Source organism: Salmo salar, chromosome 19 (assembly GCF_965601325.2).
Source record: "Salmo salar chromosome 19, fSalSal1, whole genome shotgun sequence".
NCBI classification, from domain to species: Eukaryota; Metazoa; Chordata; class Actinopteri; order Salmoniformes; family Salmonidae; genus Salmo; species Salmo salar.
In genome coordinates, this window is record NC_138309.1 from 55,417,292 (window position 1) to 55,433,030 (window position 15,739).

The 15,739-nt window shown below is 41.7% G+C and overlaps 1 protein-coding gene across 1 annotated transcript; it reads right to left on the bottom strand.

Moving 5' to 3' along the window:
* Positions 1 to 14,564, bottom strand: cops3 (COP9 signalosome subunit 3). Its single transcript, NM_001140561.1, has 12 exons — positions 14,413 to 14,564; positions 13,200 to 13,329; positions 12,774 to 12,886; positions 11,609 to 11,658; positions 8,685 to 8,777; positions 8,381 to 8,560; positions 7,947 to 8,087; positions 4,938 to 5,111; positions 1,445 to 1,531; positions 1,194 to 1,307; positions 998 to 1,078; positions 1 to 754 (listed from the first exon to the last, which is right to left on the bottom strand). The coding sequence occupies exons 1-12, from the start codon at positions 14,465 to 14,467 to the stop codon at positions 701 to 703; spliced, it is 1,272 nt and encodes a 423-aa protein (NP_001134033.1). The 5' UTR covers positions 14,468 to 14,564; the 3' UTR covers positions 1 to 700.
* Positions 14,565 to 15,739: the final 1,175 nt, after the last annotated feature.

The following is a 15,739-nucleotide window of genomic DNA, read 5'->3' on the forward strand; positions in this document are numbered from 1 at the left end:
TGTGATGTGATCCATTTAATCCAAAATTGTGTCAATTTACTGAATTAATGTATTCGAGTCCTTCCAGATAACAGATAAGTATGACTCCAGCTCAGAACTCATCCCACCTGCAGTAAATGCAAACTACAGTACAACACAGTACACGAGAGACCTCTAGGGGATGGAAAAAAACAGTGCACCAATTGTTTTATTTTTTAAGCTGTACTATCCTCTCAACATTTGGTCATGGGCAGAAGTCCAGCCTTGTTTTTGTTGTCAAATCTCCATGTGATTAACCAGAAAATTTGTCTAGCAGGTCGAGGAAATTACTGATCTTCGAAACATGAGACTTAAGATTTCCTCAAATGTGGCATGTTATCCTATAAGGAAATTCAACAAAAAATATATATATATCATGCAACAGAAAAACGGTGCTTTATCACACATTCCTTTTGAACAAATAAGTCCAGTTTTTATTATTATGGTTGTTAATGCAGCAGTGGCTCTTCCGCCTGAACAATGATAAATAAAACACTGACAAAATTGTTTTTTTGTTTAGGTTTCCTCAAGACACCGTGAAAGAAATAACCAAATTATCATTCCACACATTTAGATTTTCCTTGACCAATGTCCATACTCAATAGAATGTTTTTCCACTTTAAAAAAAAAGTCATCCAATGAGAACCTGAAGGGTGGCAGTGTTCTCCCCTGTCCATGGCCCTCAGGAGTAACTTGACGTTTTGCTGCCTACATCGTCCTCCTGTGTTCCCATACTCTGAAACACACAATGTGATGCTAACCATTAGCAATACTTTGTATACTAATAACTGGAAGACGAGATGTTTGATATAGCTGAGAATGTCTGAGAATGGGATTAAAAAAATGGGATTAATGGGATTAAAAAAAAATGCAAAAAACCCCCCTAAAAAAACGCCAACCCTCAAACACCTGAATTTCAAATATACTCCTCTTGGAAAACCTCTAGAGGAGCTAAAAAAACTGAACAGTTGCTTCTTACCTTCTGCACAAACTGCGGGTTTACTGTGATTTCTTGATCCATGGACTTTAGTTTCTCATCCAGCTCTATACACTTCAGCATCTGTGAAGGACACCGAACAAGGCCTTTACTTCACTAAAACATTACCAAAAGAGATACTCCATTGTACCAGTCATTTTCATACAAGGATAGATAATCAACACTGCCATTCTCTTACCTCTTGGTCAATTTTGTGAAGCATTGCGGGGTTGTTGTATTTCTCCGGGTTGTCATGGAAACAGACCATGCCATCCTTTTGGTTGATACTGGCATAGATCTCGCCATCTTCAATCTGTAAGGAACAGAAAACGTAACCAATGGAAAAATCAAATCAGGTGAAAGCCATTTTCTTTCAGACATTCAAAAGTGAGTGATCTTAGGAGTACCGAAATACAGCATGCCTTTACTCCTGCGGTCGTGTTGGCTTACCATGTGCAAGACATACTTTTCAGCCTCCTGGGGCCCTGACAGCTGCACTCGACTTGCCATGTCTTGCAAGGACAGCGTCAAGAAAGTCTGCAAAAATAGAACGGTGGTCATATACATTCTGACCATTTGCTTTAAATACTTTCTTTACACCCTGGTAACAGGGTGAAGATAGGGATGTGGAAGGTAGATTTGATGTGAAGGACAGACGGCATATTTTGAATATAGCTGAATGCGAACAGAGGGATATTAGGGATGAGAATGGTATGTTGGGGGTAAAAGGTGAGGTATTTGAGGTGAGCGGGGACTATTGGTAGATATATTAGGAGGGAGGTATATGTGAGGTGAGGGGGACATATTTAAGGCTAAGAAGATACATGAGCTAAAGTGGGTATATTTAAATATAGGGAGGTATATTGAGGTAAAAGACAAAGTCCATTTGGAGGTTGTGGGAGGATATATTTGGGCTGAGTTGATAAAGTCACATTTTATTGGTCGTGTATACAGTTGAAGTCAGAAGTTTACATACACCTTAGCCAAATACATTTAAACTCAGTTTCACAATTCCTGACATTTAATCCTAGAACAAATTCCCTGTCTTAGGTCAGTTAGGATCACCACTTTATTTTAAGAATGTGAAATGTCAGAATAATAGTAGAGACAATGATTTATTTCAGCTTCACATTCCCAGTGGATCAAAAGTTTACATACACTCAATTAGTATTTGGTAGCATTGCCTTTAAATTGTTTAACTTGGGTCAAACGTGTCAGGTAGCCTTCCACAAGCTTCCCACAATAAGTTGGGTGAATTTTGGCCCATTCCTCCTGACAGAGCTGATGTAACTGAGTCAGGTTTGTAGGCCTCCTTGCTCGCACATGCTTTTCAGTTCTGCCAATACATTTTCTATGGTATTGAGGTCAGGGCTTGTGATGGCCACTCTAATACATTGACTTTGTTGTCCTTAAGCCATTTTGCCACAACTTTGGAAGTATGCTTGGGGTCATTGTCCATTTGGAAGACCCATTTGCGACCAAGCTTTAACTTCCTGACTGATGTCTTGAGATGTTGCTTCAATATATCCACAAACTGTCCTGCCTCATGATGCCATCTATTTTGTGAAGTGCACCAGGCCCTCCTGCAGCAAAGCACCCCCACAACATGCTGCCACCCCCGTGCTTCACAGTTCGGATGGTGTTCTTCAGCTTGCAAGCTGCCCCTTTTTCCTCCAAATGACAGTCATTATGGCCAAACAGTTATATTTTTGTTTCATCAGACCAGAGGACATTTCTCCACAAAGTACGATCTTTGTCCCCATGTGCAGTTGCAAACCATAGTCTGGCTTTTTTATGGCGGTTTTGGGGCAGTGGCTTCTTCTTTGCTGAGGAGCCTTCCAGGTTATGTCGATATAGGACTCATTTTACTGTGGATATAGATACTTTTGTACCCGTTTCATCCAGCATCTTCACAAGGTCCTTTGCTGTTGTTCTGGGATTGTAGTGCACTTTTTGCACCAAAGTACATTCATCTCTAGGAAACAGAACGCGTCTCCTTCCTGTGCGGTATGGAGGCTGCGTGGTCCCATGGAGTTTATACTTGTGTACTATTGCTTGTACAGATGAACGTTGTACCTTCAGGCGTTTGGAAATTGCTCCCAAGGATGAACCAGACTTGTGGCGGTCAAAAAATATTTTTCTGAGGTCTTGGCTGATTTCTTTTGATTTCTCCATGATGTCAAGCAAAGATGCACTGAGTTTGAAGGTAGGCCTTGAAATACATCCACAGGTACACCTCCAATTGACTCAAATGATGTCAATTAGCCTATCAGAAGCTTCTAAAGCCATGACATCATTTTCTGGAATTTTCCAAGCTGTTTAAAGGCACAGTCAACTTAGTGTATGTAAACTTCTGACCCACTGGAATTGTGATAGCGAATTATAAGTGAAATCATCTGTCTGTAAACAATTGTTGGGAAAATGACTTTTGTCATGCACAAAGTAGATGACCTAACCGACTTGCCAAAATCCTAGTATGTTAACAAGAAATTTGTGCAGTGTTGTAAAACGAGTTTTAATGACTCCAACCTAAGTGTATGTAAACTTCTGACTTCAACTGTATATGAATAGAAAAGGTGTGTACAGCAGTAGTTACAATGCAGTCGGAAAGATTTCAGACCCCTTGACTGTTTCCACATTTTGTTACGTTACAGCCTTATTCTAAAATTGATCACATAATTATATATATATAATTTTTTTTATTTTTTTTATCAATCTACACACAATAGCCCATAATGACAAAGCATAAACTGTTAAGACATTTCTGCAAATGTATATAAAAAAAATATATAAAAAAATGAAATACCTTACTTTCATAAGTACTCAAACCCTTTGCTACGAGACTCAAACTTGAGGTCAGGTGCACCCTGTTTCCATTGACCATCCTTGAGATGTTTCTACAACTTGATTGGAGTCCACCTGTGGTAAATTCAATTGATTGGACATGATTTGGAAAGGCGTGGTGTGTCTCTATATAAGGTCCCCCAGTTGACAGTGCATGTCAGAGCAAAAACCAAGCCATGAGGTGGAAGGACTTGCCAATAGAGCTCCCAGACAGGATTGTGTCGAGATACAGATCTGGGGAAGACTAGTCAGGATCAAGGGAAAGATGAATGGAGCAAAGTACAGAGAGATCCTTGATGAAAACCTGCTCAAGAGCGCTCAGGACCTCAGACTGGGACAACAACCCTACGCACATTCGGGACAAGTCTCTGAATGTCCTTGTGTGGCCCGGACGTGAACCCGATCGAACATCTCTGGAGAGACCTGAAAATAGCTGTGCAGTGACACTCCCCATCCAACCTGACAGAGCTAGAGAAGCTCTGCAGAGAAGAATGGGAGAACATCCAAATACAGCTGTGCCAAGCTTGTAGCGTCATACCTAAGAGGACCCAAGGCTGTAATCGCTGCCAATGGTGCTTCAACAAAGTACTGTTTAAAGGGTCTGAATACTTACGGAAATGTGATATTTCCGTATTTTTTTGTCATTATGGGTTATTGTGTGTAAAATCCATTTTAGAATAAGGCTGTAACGTAACAAAATGTGGAAGTCAGGGGGTCTGAATACTTTCCGAATGCACTGTATATAGGATGAGCCTTGACTAGAATACAGTATGTATGTATGTAGTGGGTAAACCATGTAAAGTGACCAGTGTTCAATGACTATGTATATAGAGCAGCAGTCTCCAAGGTGCAAGGTTAAGTATCAGGTGGTAGCCGGCTAGTAACAGTGACTAAAGTTCAGGGCAGGGTAGTTGGGGACTATAACAGTCTGATGGCCTGGAGATAGAAGCTGTATTTCCAGGCTCTCGGTTATAGCTTTGATGCACCTGTACTGTCTCCACCTTCTTGATGGTAGCGGGGTGAACAGGCTGTGGCTCGGGTGGGGTGAGGGAAGGATATCTTGGCTAAGGGTGACATGTGGTAAGGGAAGGAAGTATACCTTTGTTAGCCTCTGGATATTCTTCTTGTAGAGGGATGACAGGCACTGCTTGACCAGGCCTGTGTTGTTGTCTCGTGTGAAGGTCTCGCTGTGCTTGTTCACCTGGGTGCGCAGTTCTGCTGGGTTGTTGGTGGCGTACACCTGAGCAAGCTCATGGTAGGCGTTGCTGAGAGGCTGCAGAAACAAAGCAATAGAATATGTAATACTATGTCATATGTATAGTATATAGTACAAGAAGCACAACACTAGAATCACTAAAGCAGTTATTTGGACTGTTCATAAAATGTAAATAAATTATTACTCTGACATTTTTAAAGTCATGCCTCCCTCCGTCCTTGACTGTATATAACACACGGTTGTTAGAATATTACTAACAGACAGACTGGAGTTACAGCCAGTTTAAGGAGGGCATGTCATTTTTTGAATTGTTTTCCCGTTGCCCCTCCTCCTAACAGTAGGTCCTGCTCTGCTCCTTCTCCCGATAGTTGAAGGTGCAGTGCCCAGTTGATAATCACCCCGCAGATTGCCTCAAAACAACCTAAACTAATTTCACACGTCAACAGATTAAATAAATTAAGTAAAGTGTGATGGGGGCAAATGGGTGGGTTGATGAGTAAGGGGAAGCGAACGATGCATAACTATGTAATCACTAATTGTGAATGAAGAACAGACCATTCTATTGAATTCATCTATTCTAACTGTAATCCAAACAAATGCTATGTACCAGGGTTTCAGTTAGCCGGTAACAGCCGGCTTTTGGCCGATATTATTTGTTGAAAAGCAGATAAATCAAATTAGCACTGGCCAATTATCCCAGAGAAATGAAAAATCCCATTGCGAAATAATGCTTTTTAACCTATTCACTGATGGAAATAACAGTCGATGGAAATACATTTGACTGGTCATGCTTATATAGGTGACTTTGCATAATTTTGTGCAATTAAATTGGCGCATGTACAGTATATTTGTTATGCATCTTATTGATCACACACCTAGCCAAAATCAGATCATATCCGTGGATCATTGTCCAGTAGCCAAAGGCACAATCCTAGTCAAATTAGCAACCCATGCTAGTTGTTGCATACTAGATCTCCCCTCTTTCTAAAGGATATTTTCATCTCTGTCACATGAAACCACTCGCACATGCGGTGCGCTTTGACGCCGATGTTTTCCAGTTAATTGCATTATGGAACAAACACTTGCCCTACCCTACTGCCTTGCGTGCATTGCTGCGCTTATAATGTGAAGAAATAATAGTTTATCAACATTTTAAGCTAAACGTTCTGATCTGTTGCATCATCTGATCTGACTTGTTAATGTAGCCTAGGTCTACTGGTTGTACACATTTTGGAACTCTAGTCCAACAACTGTCCCAGAGTCTGTTTGGAATAGGCCATTTCTTTCTCGAACAGCTGACCAATAGAAGAGGTCAACTTCTCTACTATAGGGGATAGTAGATTGACATAGGCTAGTGATTTTTCTGTTTGCTACTCATCTTGTTGGCTGAGGAAAAGTCAATGTGGACAGTTATTCTAACATCTTCATAGTGAGCATCAGAATTCGGTGAAAAGGACACACGCCATTGCATCCTTGACTTGCATGTTCTGTTAACAGGAATTACTATATTCTAAATCGGATATCTGTCATTCTGAGCACCAGTTGCGCACCCAATGCCTATGGGTCCAGTACATTTCTCAAAATGTCCGGTAAATTAAAATGCTGCCGGTTTCCTAACGGAAACCCTGGTATGTAGCCTATATCAGTCCACCCAATCAGTCTAATCTGGTCTACACAGTGAGAGTGTGTGTAATTTACAGTAGCAAGAAGACGAAGACGAATGGATGCACATTCGCTACAAGATCTGAATGAAAATGAATCTGAAGAAATGAATCATGACATCTCTGATGATTATTCTTCAGATTCTGAGCCTCAGCCTGAACCTTCACCTCTGAGGCCTAATTGTAAAAAAAGCCAGAATAGTGAGCAATGAGCAGGTGGCTGTGCCACCAACAAATGAAAATGGTGAGACAGGAAAGGAGAGCCCTGTTTGGACAGAACAAAGCCAGTGACAATGCTAGAGCCAATTATCAGCACAAAAATGTCATCACAGAGAGCAGACCCAACATTGCAAGCAAAAAACATCTGCAAAGCACTCACCAGCTTTCGTTTGTGACATGAACACCCTCCAACTGATGCCATTGCATGAAGCAGCACAACATGTAAGCACAAGCTGACAATAACTGACGATTTGTGTTTACTGCTGTCATATCAACACTTATATTCATTATAATGGCGCGGCAGGGTAGCCTTGTGTTTAGAGCGTTGGACTAGTAACAGAAAGGTTGCTAGATTGAATTCCCGAGCTGACAAGGTAAAAATATGCCATTCTGACCCTGAACAGGCCGTTAACCCACTGTTCCTAGGCCGTCATTGCAAATAAGAATTTGTTCTTAACTGCCTAGTTAAATAAAGGTAAAAAATAAATAATGCCATTATTGCTTTTGTGCCGATTTCCATTACTCATCAGGCACACTTATGATGTTTAGGCTACTAATGTTTTTAGCATTTGGCCACCCGTCTTGCTGACCGTGCGTCTTGGTGGTTGGGGTGTTGGTGTTACCGCGATCCAACACGTATGCTTTCTGTTTCATACTTAAAAAGGTAGTCCACAAATCAAATTGATTGAACACTTCAATGTTGGTGCTTTTTAACTATAGCCTACAGTAACGTAAACTAATGAAAATGCTATTGTGTTATTTGAATATTTTGTTTTGTCTTATTCTAATGTTCCTAAGACCTTCATAAATACAACCAAATCATATTTTTTTGCAATAGCATATATATGATGTATTAATTACACTGTTAGAATGGTGCAGTCAGAATGACTGCTCATTAGCTTGAAGGGGGGGGGGGGGGGGGGTCCCTCGAGGCCCAGCGGTTCTAGTGTTCGAGATGTAATGGCACATCTAAGGATGTAAAATATGGCCGAGTTTGCATCTTCACTCTCACCTTTATGAACCTCCCAACTATCTGTGATGTGTATTTGGGGAGCTGCTGCACTTTGCCGTGTAGAATCAAGGAGACCAGGATGTACTTCTTATAGGCCTCCAACATGATGTGACTGACTGCCATAGCTGGAGTGGTTATTGCCTGGGGGGGGATCATAAGAATATCACACAATGGAATTAGAGACGTAAACCAACTACAGGCAAGTCAATGCCCTAACAGATTCAACGTCAACGCAGGGTGTAGTGTACTTGACTACTGTATGCATACACAGTATCAAAATAGTAACTTCAAAAATGTCAATTCAAATGCTACTAAGATGAACAAATGTGTTACTAGTAGCCTACTAAATCAATTCACTTTTGATAACAGGAACACTAAGCCACATCCAAAACAGCTTCAGCACATACATTTTAGATTCTCAAATAAGCCAGTACCTGTTCATAAAAATACAGTGCTCTTTCAAAGTTCTTCAGACCCGTGTAGATCATGCCTCCGTAATAGTAGTAACATAGAAAGTGCTTTGCGTCGTAGGCGCCATTCTCCTTACAGATGTCCATCATGTCAAGCTCAAGAAATGGGAGGACAGGCTTGAAGCACTTTGCTAACAAGCACAGCTGTGGATGTACACACAAAATAGTGGAGAGTTCATTCATGCTTAGTCTCGTAGCCAAGCATCAATACATTTCAATAATCATGTAATGACAAAAAGATCCAGTTGACATGAAGCGGTTTACACACCTGACACAGGTCCGCATGAACTGAGGTAAGTTGGTTTGTGTTCATCTGCATTTTGTCTATTGCCTGTTTTAGAATGCCGACGCCCCTCAATGGCTGTGAAGGAAAGAGATGTTTAAAACCAAATGTAACAGAGACAATGTGCCGTGAACTCACTCCACAGCTAGCTTGAAATGTCACCAATGATGCCATCGAGGTTCCGTTTTGGTAGTATAACTGCATAGTACGTTGCCAAGCAGGGCGATCACGTGTGCTAGCAAGGCAGAGGTCCCCAGGTTTGAGCCTTGGTACAATCAGTTGGCCTGGCACACTGACATCTGTTTCACATACCCTCCACTGCTGTGATTACAAATAAAATATCCAAGCATGGAATTAACAGAGCCAATGCTATCCTTCTTTGAAAAACCGCTGCATTAAACACTTACATAAAATAGAAAGAACAAATATTTTTTTATTTCACCTTTATTTAACCAGGTAGGCAAGTTGAGAACAAGTTCTCATTTACAATTGCGACCTGGCCATGATAAAGCAAAGCAGTTCGACACATACAACAACAGAGTTACACATGGAGTAAAACAAACATACAGTCAATAATACAGTAGAAAAATAAGTCTATATACAATGTGAGCAAATGAGGTGAGATAAGGGAGGTAAAGGCAAAAAAGTCCATGGTGGCAAAGTAAATACAATATAGCAAGTAAAACACTGGAATGGTAGATTTGTAGTTCAAGAAAGTGCAAAGTAGAAATAGAAATAATGGGGTGCAAAAGAGCAAAAGAAATAAATAAATACAGTAGGGGAAGAGGTAGTTGTTTGGGCTAAATTATAGATGGGCTATGTACAGGTGCAGTGATATGTGAGCTGCTCTGACAGCTGGTGTTTAAAGCTAGTGAGGGAGATAAGTGTTTCCAGTTTCAGAGATGTTTGCAGTTCGTTCCAGTCATTGGCAGCAGAGAACTGGAAGGAGAGACGGCCAAAGGAGGAATTGGCTTTGGGGGTGACCAGAGAGATATACCTGCTGGAGCGCGTGCTACAGGTGGGTGCTGCTATGGTGACCAGTGAGCTGAGATAAGGGGGGACTTTACCTAGCAGGGTCTTGTAGATGACCTGGAGCTAGTGAGTTTGGCGACGAGTATGAAGCAAGGGCCAGCCAACGAGAGCATACAGGTCGCAGTGGTGGGTAGTATATGGGGCTTTGGTGACAAAACGGATGGCACTGTGATAGACTGCATCCAGTTTATTGAGTAAGGTATTGGAGGCTATTTTGTAAATGCCATCGCCGAAGTCGAGGATCGGTAGGATGGTCAGTTTTACGAGGGTATGTTTGGCAGCATGAGTGAAGGATGCTTTGTTGCGAAATAGGAAGCCAATTCTAGATTTAACTTTGGATTGGAGATGTTTGATGTGAGTCTGGAAGGAGAGCTTGCAGTCTAACCAGACACCTAGGTATTTGTAGTTGTCCACATATTCTAGGTCAGAACCGTTCAGAGTAGTGATGATGGACGGGCGGGCAGGTGCAGGCAGCGATCGGTTGAAGAGCATGCATTTAGTTTTACTTGTATTTAAGAGCAGTTGGAGGCCACAGAAGGAGAGTTGTATGGCATTGAAGCTCATCTGGAGGGTTGTTAACACAGTGTCCAAAGAAGGGCCAGAAGTATACAGAATAGTGTCGTCTGCGTAGAGGTGGATCAGAGACTCACCAGCAGCTAGAGCGACATCATTGATGTATACAGAGAAAAGAGTTGGCCCAAGAATTGAAGCCTGTGGCACCCCCATAGAGACTACCAGAGTCCCGGACAACAGGCCATCCGATTTGACACATTGAACTCTATCAGAGAAGTAGTTGGTGAACCAGGCGAGGCAATCATTTGAGAAACCAAGGCTATTGAGTCTGCCGATGAGGATGTGGTGATTGACACAGTCGAAAGCCTCGGCCAGGTCAATGAAAACGGCAGCACAGTATTGTTTCTTATCGACGGCGGTTACGATGTCGTTTAGGACCTTGAGCGTGGCTGAGGTGCACCCATGACCAGCTCTGAAACCAGATTGCATAGCGGAGAAGGTGCAGTGGGATTCTAAATGGTCGGTAATCTGTTTTGTTAACTTGGCTTTCGAAGACCTTAGAAAGGCAGGGTAGGATAGATATAGGTCTTTAGCAGATTGGGTCAAGAGTATCCCCTCCTTTGAAGAGGGGGATGACCGCAGCTGCTTTCCAATCTTTGGGAATCTCAGACGACACGAAAGAGAGGTTGAACAGACTAGTAATAGGGGTTGCAACAATTTCAGCAGATCATTATAGAAAGAAAGGGTCCAGATTGTCTTGCCCGGCTGATTTGTAGGGGTCCAGATTTTGCAGCTCTTTCAGCTGACTGGACTTGGGAGAAGGAGAAATGGGGAAGGCTTGGGCAAGTTTCTGTGGGGGCTGCAGTGCTGTTGCTTGCGGTAGGGGTAGCCAGGGGGAAAGCATGGCCAGCCGTAGAAAAATGCTTATTGAAATTCTCAATTATAGTGGATTTATCGGAGGTGACAGAGTTTCCTATCCTCAGTGCAGCGGGCAGCTGGGAGGAGGTGTTCTTATTCTCCATGGACTTTACAGTGTCCCAGAACTTTTTTAAGTTTGTGTTGCAGGAAGCACATTTCTGCTTGAAAAAGATAACCTTGGCTTTTCTAACTGCCTGTGTATATTGGTTTCTAACTTCCCTGAAAAGTTGCATATCACGGGGGCTGTTCGATGCTAATGCATCTAATCTGCTTTCTCATGGGTTGGCTTTTTGTTTATGAAATCATGTAGAGTAGTAATGCCATAAGCTGGGTCTTAGCTTGTAAAAACAAGTAATTTTGTCAAACAGACCATGTTAATAGACAAGCAAGTTCATGCATTAGCTCTTCTGGTTGAAATGCGTTTCTCCCATTTTGGCAAGACTTACCTGTTTCCGTTCTACAAGAGCGTTTGTCAACTGATGGCAGAGGCCGGCAACTGTGGAGAGAATAATCAAATAGTGAGTTTTACAGCGTTTCCCAAACTAGGGGTCACCGGATATGAAAATGGGGTCACGAGAAAAACTCTGGGGGAAAAAAATACTGAATAATTGTGCTTGGTTCATAGAATCGCGGTTACATCTAATCTCTGGTAGCCGCTAGATGCGGTTGTAATAAACAGAGCCGTTTCGGTTTTCTTCCTACAAAATGTGGCTCTATCCTTTTAAACGGTTTATGCTACACAATATTACAACCACATCACTGAAAGATAACACTCTCAGGAACCCGTACGCGTCTTCTGTTTCCCGTTACAACGACAACAAGCCGAGCAGGATTCATTAGAACACTAAATCATTAGGCACTAAATCAGATAGGGAAAAGAACATCAACAATATCGTTCTTTTCTACACAGATCATCACATCATACAAAACAAAACCCCCCCACTAATAATGCAGCGCCCCCCCTTGGGCCAATTGGGATATCACACATTTCAGTTAATTACTACAGCTCCCGCCTTGGGCCAATCCGTGTCATTCTGTAAATGCCGGATCGCTACAAGACGCATCATTCACCCAAGTTGCATCAATAATCGGGCCAGTGCTGTCTGAGATATCGCGTGTGACTAATGTACAGAGACAGATCCACAGTCCCCTCCACGATTCCATTACTGGGGACAGTTATTGCCTGATCTTCTGAATATCCCAATACCTTTGATGCATTTATGTCACTTCAAACTATGCTTCCTCAGATTGAAATACTGTCCAAAAAAATACTGTCAGACTGATTTGTAATAATGTCATATAATTGTCACACAATTAAAAAAGTAAATATTGGCCGTTGATTACCTCTTTTTTTTCCTTTTTTTTTTTTTAACATGGTGGGGTAGCAAAAAATGTTGACTTCAAAATAGAGTTCCAGGGCAAAAAAGTTTAGGAATCCCTGGTTTAACTGGTTCAAGCTAAATACATTTTGCCCTGATCATTTGACCTTGAAAAACATGATCCACATTACTTAGAAAACACTTTCATCACTACAAGACGTTAACACCTTATGGAGTAAACGCATCAATACAAGGCTTCTAGAAACCAAAAATAAGTTACGTTTAGACTTACAAGTGTCTGTTGCATATCGGATGTGCTCCCCATTGCAGGTACTGATAAAGAGCTGGACTTGGGAAAAGAGCGTCTCAAAGTCAGGGATGTTTGGCATGGAGAACTTCACAAACCTGTATGAAGGGAAAGTGACAACTGGCCGTGAGTACACAAGAAAAAAATTTGTCACCGCATTAAAACAAAGAATGTAGACTGTAAAAGACAACCAGTTTCAACAGACACAATTTTATTTTAACACCTTGATCTGTGTGATATAATTTCCTGAGTTATGAGCCTCAAATGCACACAGGTACAGTAAGCAGAAACTGACTCAAAGTCATATCCTAGATCAGTGATTGACTTATAAAATCATTGATCAAGGATTAGATTACATTTTACATTTAAGTCATTTAGCAAGATGACTGCAGAAAAGAGCAAGCTACTCACAGCACAGCCAGGACGCCCAAGGAGTGCTCCTGGATGTCCAAGGCCCCCAGTACAGTGTCCAGGTGGGACAGGTTCTTGGCCAACAGCTCCCCGCTCTTGTTGATCAGTTCACACAGCTGTGTCATCTGACCTGATATGCAACAGTAAAGACAATAGGTAAACAAACAATGCAGCACTTGATAGTTGAGCCATTAGAGCTGGTTGAAGAGTACAGGTCCAAATTAAACGGGAGTTCATGTGTGAATATAGGATGAAGAGTCTATATCATAAATAGTTTAATTGACAAGTGTTTCTCCCATTTTTAGATTTGGATAAGCTCTGGATAAGAGCGTCTGCTAAATGACGTAAATGTAAATGTAGATGGAGCCCTCCCAAACTCTACTGTCCAACAGCAGACCCACATTACATTCATCTTACCCAGAGATGAAAGCCCATGATAGTCAGAAATAAATATTTAATTATGTTGCTCGGTTATTTCTAACAATATAATACAGGCTATAGTAGCAAACCTCTATACCAACAAAATAGCCAGAATGTCAATTGAATACACCTGCATATGTAAATGATAACGTTACTCACTTAGTAATATATATTTGTTTTAAAGAATATAATATTGGGTGCCACTAAGAATATTGAGCACGTTTTTATAATGGAACGAGGTCTAGCTGCATAGCTCACATTCTTTGCGGCTACTAAACTTCCCCGTGGATGAAATCATCGTGGACTTGAGGTACTTGGCAACTGTAAAATATATCGGCCGGTCAAGTGTCCTGTCAAGGCCTGCACTGGGTACATTACTAATGGAAGTATTGCGTTACAGATGGGACTGTCGCCCAATAACATTTGACAATGGCGCTCTTCAACCAATCGCGCGTGCTTAGGGCGGAACTACCGGAAGGCATACCCCAGAAATGATTTTCTCTAACAAAAACAAAAAGTAAGATTTTAAAACACGTATTCCTTTGCAGTGTTGTTTGAGGTACACATTAGTGTCCCGAGGTAAAAACGCATCTTTGTGAACTACTTTTTTGAGGCCTCGTTCACCGAAACAATAAATTTAGCGCTGTGTTTACATGATAAAGCAAAAAGGATCTATCCAGTTTGGCTACCTAGCCTAGCTAGTTATACATGATAACAGCACAGTAACCCATTGGTTAGCATTAGCTAATAGTTCCAGCTCGTCTAAGAATTAAAACCTGTTTAGTGTCCATACCTTGAGCAGAGAGCTGCCGCACATTGTTCACGAACTGCTCCAAGGCTGAAGCCATTATTTCATCTGTCCAAAGTGGTAGCAATTCAGATTGTTTTTCATTCAAATGTCAGAAACAACTCCGTCCGTGCTGGCTGAGACAGGGGGCAACACAGCCGCCACTGAGAGAGAGAAGTATCGTGAGACCTTCGTAAGAACAGACGGGATCTAACGCGATTTAGTGTTGGAACTTTAGGCTCTTAAATTGACAGGCACAGATTTGCTAAACGCAAAATATGAATCCATCAGAAACCTAGTTATTGCTGTTTGCTACCATTTATTTCCTCCTTTGCTCGAAACGTACACCCCCTGAAAACATCTGCTGATTGTCTTTATGTTCTATCAGGAATTGTATTTATTGGGAATTTCTCGCCCTGTCCTACCACTTTAAGGATCACACAGTAGTAAACACAGGAAGTTCAGTGCAGATGCTACCGGGTTGTAGGCAAAGACATTATACAATTGGAGATTTCCCACTCGAATACAGCCGTGGAGGCCACAGGGCAGTACTGTTTTTGTTGTTGTTTCCCTAATCGGACTGATTCAAATCAGGACTGGAACACCAGTAACACAAGGTTAATAGCCCTGTACCTGCATTTTAGACTGTATGTGAGTATGGAGTCAAGTTTACTTGTCATATGCACAGGATACACATGGTACAGTAAAACAATTAAAATAATACATGAATTATCATGTCTAAAACGTTAGCCTTGTTTCCGATGTGATTTGGCAAAACATGATTGGGGGCCCCTACAAGGGGACACTCAACGTCTCCCTGCAGCTTAGCAACGAGCCAGAGACCTCCCCTCCTCCCTACCACAGACAATTATCAAATCACACAATAGGCCAGCACACTCCACTCTGTTAACTGTAGCTGCTCAGAACCTCTTCATTGTTCTGGGGCCTCCTCATTGGATATGTCTTCCCATTGACCACACCTGTGTAGTCTTGCTAGCCAGATTCATGGCACTCATGGCTGTGTGGGAACTGGAAAGATTCTAGCACCTGTGTTCTCCAGAGCTGAAATTCGGCCTGTCCCCGAGGGCCCCCACCCCAACGACATTCATCACTGTTGCAGTTGTTAATATGTATATTATTACTCTTATGTCACATTACTCTTATGTCCCCACACCCACTCAATGGTCTTGTTGCTCCCCCTATGGCCATTCCCCCACCCCCTCAACAGGCTTTACTCTGCCTCCACCCTAATGGGCATTTATTTATTAATCACTGCTACAGTTTGTACGGTGTATATAGTGCTATTTCTATTGTTGTTTTTATTGCAATTTAC

Coding starts and splice junctions, on each gene's coding strand:
- cops3 (NM_001140561.1), bottom strand. CDS start 14,467: ATGGCTTCAGCCTTGGAGCAGTTCGTGAACAATGTGCGGCAGCTCTCT. Junction 13,330..14,412: donor GCGGCAGCTCTCTGCTCAAG/GTATGGACACTA, acceptor GTTGCATATCAG/GTCAGATGACACAGCTGTGT. Junction 11,659..12,773: donor CCGATATGCAACAGACACTT/GTAAGTCTAAAC, acceptor TTCTCTCCACAG/TTGCCGGCCTCTGCCATCAG.